The sequence below is a fragment of the Theropithecus gelada genome, chromosome 3 (assembly GCF_003255815.1).
Source record: "Theropithecus gelada isolate Dixy chromosome 3, Tgel_1.0, whole genome shotgun sequence".
Classification (NCBI taxonomy): domain Eukaryota; kingdom Metazoa; phylum Chordata; class Mammalia; order Primates; family Cercopithecidae; genus Theropithecus; species Theropithecus gelada.
The window spans coordinates 163,817,164-163,824,456 of NC_037670.1; the positions used below are offsets into that span (position 1 = coordinate 163,817,164).

At 36.0% G+C, this 7,293-nt stretch overlaps 1 protein-coding gene across 1 annotated transcript in view; it reads left to right on the top strand.

Annotated features, from left to right (window-relative positions):
• The window catches only part of UBN2 (ubinuclein 2), a 71,622-nt gene extending 66,905 nt beyond the window's left edge, over positions 1-4,717 (top strand). Inside the window, exon 18 of the mRNA XM_025380791.1 lies at positions 400-4,717. Coding sequence (XP_025236576.1) covers positions 400-449 — 50 coding nt within the window. The 3' untranslated portion in view covers positions 450-4,717. The remainder of the gene's footprint in view (positions 1-399) is intronic.
• The last annotated feature ends 2,576 nt before the right edge of the window (positions 4,718-7,293 follow it).

Sequence of the window (7,293 nt, forward strand, 5' to 3'; positions counted from 1 at the left end):
CCAAAAAAAAATGAAGTTGACCTGTCTTCTAAAGGAATTGAAAGATGTAGTGGGTCCCTCTGAGGTAGGAATTGTGTCTTCTGGTTCCTTTATAACCCTCTTACAGCATTTGACACAATTGGCTGGGACGTAAATAATAAAAACTTATTGAAATGGTATTTATAGAACACTGAAAACCACAGTCATTTGAAAGAAGAGGATCATTTTTCTTGAGTTTTTATCTCCATGATGTTTTATCAACCTCTATAATGCTATATGGCATGCAAGATATTAAAAGTTATATCTTTTCAGAGATGTCATCCACAAAAGATAAAAGTTAATTGTTCTTTTTGCTTTGTTTTTCTTACCTGGTTTTTTTAACATATGGACCCATACCAATTTAATATCTCTTTTTCTCAGATGGAGGCCAAAGTAAAGGGGACACTAAATTACCACGGAAATCTCAGTGACTGCCCAGCAAGCAAAGGAGACGAAATGTTTAGTTGACTGATGGAATCTACCTGATGGGAAAGTACTTATGTGGTCATAGGGCTGCTGTTTCTGTCGATGTTTACATTCTCTCGTCCCAAGCACTGTGGTGAGGAGGAAAAAGAAAAGAAAACATTACTTGAGCAAAGCCAGGTGCAGGAGGAAGAAATGCTTTTGTGCAAAGTTAGTGACCTTTGGTCTCTTCTAAAGAATGACAAAGTTACCGTATTAATAGACTTGAAAGAGACTCAGTTGTCAAACCCACAGAAATACAAATTTGATTGTTCCCGGGGGAGGAAGAAGGAAGTCAAGAGAATTTGGGTAAACTCCATCCATCCTGGGGGTTGGATCTGAACACTTAATAGACATAATTGCTAATAAAAGGCATTAAAAACTGGAATTAGGCCAGTTTGTCAGGAATAATGATCATGTCTATTTGAGTGGACTGTGTAGCAAATTTGCCACAAAAAATAATAACAATAGTGATTCTATCTCCGATATACAGTAGCTGAAGAAATACCATACCCTCAAAAATCCTGAACAAACTTGAATCTTCTCCAGTGTGTAGCAACTCCCCTAAATCAGTGGACTAAAGATCCTTCAGGAAAGTTATTTTAGCACAGTGATATATATTATTAAATCATCTAGATTTTTAAAAATCAGGAAGTTGAGCCTGTTGCTCTTAAGAGATGAAACCTAGATGTCCCCTTTTTGTAAAAGGGTCAATTTCATCTTCCATTCAGAAGCAGGTACTTAACTCTTTTCTTCAGGTGATTTGTGCATCTAGTATTGACTGGTTAATTCTTATTTCCATTCTTGATGTTAAAATGTGACTGTGTTCACATTTTTCTCTTGAGAAATGGGGATCTTTACAGGGTTATTGCTTTGCTGCTATTAGCCCTTGCAGCAACATAAACTCTTAAGTTTCCCCAATTCATCTAACTTCACAACTTCTCCTTCTGTTCTTTTAGCTAGTGGTCCTTCAGGTGATTATTAGCTATTGGTATAAACAGGCAGAAGTGTACACTATGTTTCTTCATTGGTCATTCAAATGGCATGAATATAGTTTTCGAAGTTTTAAGATGGTATTTTAAAGGGAGGAATCACATTAGGATCACAGTCACAGTGTATTTTTACTCCTTGTATCCAGTGTAGTGAAATTGTTTGGAGCATTTGAGATCCTAAAGCTTTACTAAAATTTACTCAGTGTATTGATATGTGAGTAAATCTGCAGAAGATAAGACTCCTTAGTTATTATAGCTTCCTTATGCAAATAGCATATTCAACAAAGGATGTTAAGGGAAAAATTTATGGTTCTCCTTGGATGCATTTGATTTGATTTTTTTTTTTTTTTTTTTTTTTTTTTTTTTTTTGCTGTATTCTAGTTTTTTAAGCTCTGTATTTTCAAACTATATCAGAGAATGGTGTAAACTCTAAATGGTATAAGCTTGATCCATTTATAATGACACACTAACCTAAAAAAATCAATAGACTGGTAGTGGCAACATTTCTTGCATATGTGTTTATTACACATTACCCTATACCATTAGATTACTCAATTAAGAGTATTAACCAGGCCCTTTTTTCTTTTATACGCAAAAGTCCCAGATATCCTACAGGACTGTGAATAAATAACCACAGATCTGTTTAGATCTGTATGCCTATATTTTGACTTCAAAGTCACATTGGCTTGCTTCCTAGCAAAAAAGTTAATAAATAACTGAAAACTTTAGTTCCAAGAACTTGTTACAGTAAAGGGAAAGGATTATTTCAAAGGAATCACTGATACAATTTCTTGACTCTAAGAATTTAGTTTATCAATAAAACAATATGGATATAGTATGAACCCCAGTAGATATTTTGGAAGGATACTGGAAGGATGTCGCAGAGAGGTTTGACTTGAATTCAGTATGTCTGATGAAGATTTGCTTGGTTTCAGTTAGGGAAGCTTGCCCAATTTTTTTACTTTTTCAGATGTAGTGGACCTCTTGCTTTTATGAAAATGGAATAAAAAGGTCTTTGCTTAATACTAGGGGAAGTGATGAGATTTTCCTTTGGGAAGGTAACTTGTTTTACTTCTCATACCACAAGAGAAGTCAAAGTGCATATTAATCTCTCTTCTGGAATACTTGTATGTATGTGTGTATGTGTGTGTATATATATATATATACACACACATACACACATATATTCATATAAATGACTAGTTTGAGTCAAAAAATCATTTGAATTTCTTAAAACCATCAATTCTGAATCATGCCATGTGAAGATCCCTGGTGACTCTCATCATTAGAAAAGAACAGGATAATCAGTTCTTTTCCCTGTAACATTTTATACTAACCAGTAAAAATATCTGAAGGCCCTTGGCTCCAAGAATGTAATATGGAGATTCTTCTGTGTTCTCTTTAGTCTTGATTCCTTGAGGACTGCTGTCAGATCCCTACTTTAAACCCCCATCTGCACTGACAACTTCCATTCATTTCAGTCAGGACCCCTCTTTTATGTTGTATGAATCAGTCAAACATCCTTGTATTTCTGTATAGATAAAGTATGATCAGAGAGTTTCTACATGTAAATACTAATCTATTTCTTTTCTAGATCATAACATTGAAAAAGGTGCCCATACTTTATGGTCACCTGTCTTTACCGTTTTTATTACTAAAAACAAACATATAAATTGGTTATTTTTTAGCACAGAGACTTGTGACTCATACTGTATTTTTGCACTTAAAAATCAAATTATGTTATTTTTTAAAATGGTGAGTCATTGGAAAGGATATCTATAGAGCAACGTGTATTTCTGAAGAGCATTAGCAACATCCAAATGCAAAAATAATCAGCACACATGATTATATCCCACTCCTCGGGATTCTTGATTCAGGAAGATTAAGCTGTTTGTTTTCAACTGTTTTATATTTTAAATTGCCTTCACTGATATATAAGCTGTTACTGTACATACAAGTTAATCCTCAGTATTCACAAGCAATAACAGTCAGCAGAGTTGTCCTTGGAGATAGCTGTGCTGAGCCTCAGTTGGAGACTGGGAGCAAAGTGTCAAGCTCATTCAGAGCATCCAGAATAAATGCAAGCAATAATTTCCACTATAAGTCAATTATAATTCTTGTATGCTTTTGAGGTCGGAGGGTAAATGAAATCATGATTTCAAAACAGCCTGAAGGAAAAGGTTTTGGGAAAGGAAATGAGGCTAATTCGTAGTCATAAAATTCTAATACTTTGCGGGAATTGGAAGATGGTGATAGTGCATTCTTTCGTGCCCACCACCCCTCTGATGGATGTTGTTAGCCCAAATTACATTGTTCATATCATGGACATTGAATAGGGTTTATTGAATCACGAAGGTAAGGGGAAGAACCGGGCACATATGTGTTGGAATACTGTGGGTTTGACACCTGGTTGAAAACAATTTATTGGACATGATTTTTAACCCAGGATATTTTTTTTCCCAAAGCAGATCTAAATTGTTTACTACCCAGGGTTGGAAAGGGCAGGCACCTCTAATCTAGTCTTTCTCCTCTGGTTGCCCTCTCCCACACCCCTTTCCACCTATACTTGGTTCAAGACATTTTCTGAAACAAAAATTCTACTGTTATTCAAACTGCCATTGGTTATGAGAACTCTGTGTCCTTTGGGATCATCTCTTAGAACTCCAGTGATCTATCATATTTGCTGCTACATTTGTAAAATGAACTTTGCCTGTATTGGTTGACTTTAATCTAATTTACAGTTCTTTATTTCTAGGATGTTCTGTCCTCTAATTTGACTCATGTATAGAATTAGGATACTTTATTTTAGGAGTGTACCATAAAAGCACACTGGTCCCTATGTTGTTTTTATTATTTAGGTTTGGAATTTGTTTGCTTTTTTGTTTTTTGTTTTGTTTTTTTAAAGTTGGAAATAGAAGAATGAGAAAAATCTATAATCAGGCCAAACTTGAGAACTGTCCTGTGCTTCAGCACTGTAATTCTGCTGACCTAATGTTCTCAAAAGGGCACTTTTACTTTCTGTTGTGCATGTATGATTGTTGTTTTTTGCTTTTGGGGGGGCTTTTGTGTTTGTAATAATGAAGCAGAAGAAAAGTGCAGTAGTAGATAAATGACTGATCACAAACATGTTATGCAATTTTATTTTATAAAATTTTAAGGGGAAAAGTTTAACTCTTTGTAAATCATTTCTTAGCTCTGGTAAAATGCTTATATTACTCCTCTAAAACATGCTCAATTCAGGCCTTTGTCTTTGTTAAGTGCCTTTTTTCTTTCTTTTTTCCCCTCTTTTGAAACTGTTGTCAGATTATCTTAAAGTACAGACTGATAAGTCAGGGGATTGAGGAGGAAGAATCTCACACTTGCCAACGTCATGTCATGCTGTAACCCTCTTCCTTTTCTTTCTATGTATATGGATATATATGTAAGATACGTACATTACATATATATAAAACTAGGAGCTGCTGTACCATTGCATCCTTTCCAAACACTCCCCTTTCAATGTTTGCAAAACTTCTGCCTTGTTTATTCCATTGCTTTTAGTTGATTAAAGTGGGTGGATTAGAAAAGTATCTTTTCGGCCTGGCGCGGTGGCTCACACCTGTAATCCCGGCTCTTTAGGGGGCCGAGGCGGGCGGATCACGATGTCAGGAGATCGAGACCATCCTGGCTAATACGGTGAAACCCCATCTTTACTAAAAATACAAAAAATTAGCCGGGCGTGGTGGCAGGCGCCTGTGGTCCCAGCTACTCGGGAGGCTGAGGCAGGAGAATGACGTGAACCCGGGAGGCAGAAGTTGCAGTGAACTGAGATCGTGCCACTGCACTCCAGCCTGGGTGACAGAGCAAGACTCCGTCTCAAATTAAAAAAAAAAAAAAAGAGAAGTATCTTTTCACAAGAGGCCATCTTTGCCCTTTGAATATCTGCTTGTAGAAGTTGACAGTAGCAACACACACACACACGTCAGTTACTACAAGTAAAATAAACTTAGTGAATCATTGACTATTCTTGGATGTAACCCACTTTTCTTTGCTCTTTAATCTTGGCATAAGTAATACAGGAGAAAGCATTGGAATAACAAGAGTACCTTACAAGTCACATTGGTAAGGTGCGCTAGATTAAACATGTGAGAAGGCTAGTGTTAGAACCATGATATGGTATCTAAATAAGTTTAGAAGGAAGTTAGCAACTTGCAATGTTAAAAATGTATCATATTTTCTTCTGGAAAATGATTTTTGAAGAAATCATATAGCTGCATATCTATCTGTTAAAAGGTTAATAAACTCAGAAGTAGAAAGACTTCAGATGCTGAGGAAAACATTCATATAATCTATAGCATTCTTGGGAGATTTTCCATTTGCTTTTTATTTGCTAGATAATTACATTTGGCTTAATCTGATTTTATTGTTATTTAGATTTCTCCCTTGAGCAAAATAACATAATTTTCAGTATCTGAGATTCATTGATTTCTTGTTGAAAACAAATAGACATGTTAAGGGAGACCAAGTTGAACCATCCCTCAAACCCAGTACTAATATACCTAGTAAGTGCCCCCTTTTCAGTACATTCTAATTGGAAAGAAGAGACTAGTGGCTTAAAAGGAAAAAGCAGAAGCTCCTGGTAGTGTTACCTGATAGCAAAACTTGCCAGGCAGTTGGAATTCACAAGTGTTATTCTTGAATGACTAGGGGGAATATCGTTTAACCTTCGTGCCTCAGATTACCCATTAGACAATTGGGTATAATCATATTCACCTACCTCCCAGGGATATCAGAGACTTTACTATTTCAAAAATATTTTGAGTTTTTGTAAAATGTCCTATATAATTAAAAATAGTATTATCATCTTCCTGCAGAGGCTAGAAAATGTTTTCCTTATAATAAGTATAAAAAGCACCCTATGATTTTTAAATTTAAAAATCACTGGAATTTTAATTTAGATACGTATTTGTTATTTAAACATCTTTGAAGTGGGATAAAATGTTTAGTTTCAGGTTAACAAGGGAGAGAGATAACACTAAGTTTAAGTAGTTTTTGTTTTGTTTTGTTTTGTTTTTAGCCTTTTACGGTGTTATTGTGATTTTTGTCAAGGTTATGGAGCTAAAGTTAGATAAAGTTATGATGCTTGGTTTTTGGAGTTGATAAATGATCCTGGAAGATTTAGCTGCCTCACTTTCCCATCTTCTCGGTCTAATTTCCTTTTATTGCTTGTTTGGGGACGGAGAGCTAAGCTTTTTAACTTTCTAAGAATGAGTAGGGTGTCTCCTCATTCTTGCAAATCAGAGATTGTGTACTAATTCCATTAACTGTAGGTGTATCCAGCTCTGCACTGAAGAGGTGAACACTACACACAGCCAGCTGGGTACTCTTATAGCCATTGCACCTTTGTAATTCATGCTTCTTCAACCCGTGAAAGAGGTGGAGCCATCAGCTGCTCAGGTTGTAAGAAAATGGGAGACGGAAGGCAGGATTCACTTTCTAACTGCGTCGGGGTGGGGAAGGTCAGGGTAGAAGGAAACATGTTTCTCCCAGCTCCCAGGAAGAGACGAAGATCATTTTATCTCACCTTCCATCCCTGCATATTAAGTAGTACTACTACATAGAATTTTCCCATTATCATTGAAAATAGTAACAACAGGAAAAAAATGGATGCTGCAGTTTTAGTTGGGGTAAATGCTGAGCAATGATTGTTGGAGTGTATGTGTAAATTTAAATTGTAGCACATATTCAGGGTCAGGAAAGGAGAATGTGGGGGATGAGGAACCAATTTTATCAGGTTCAAGTGAGTCAGTAGAAAGCACCAGGTCCAAGCAGGCAAAGCATC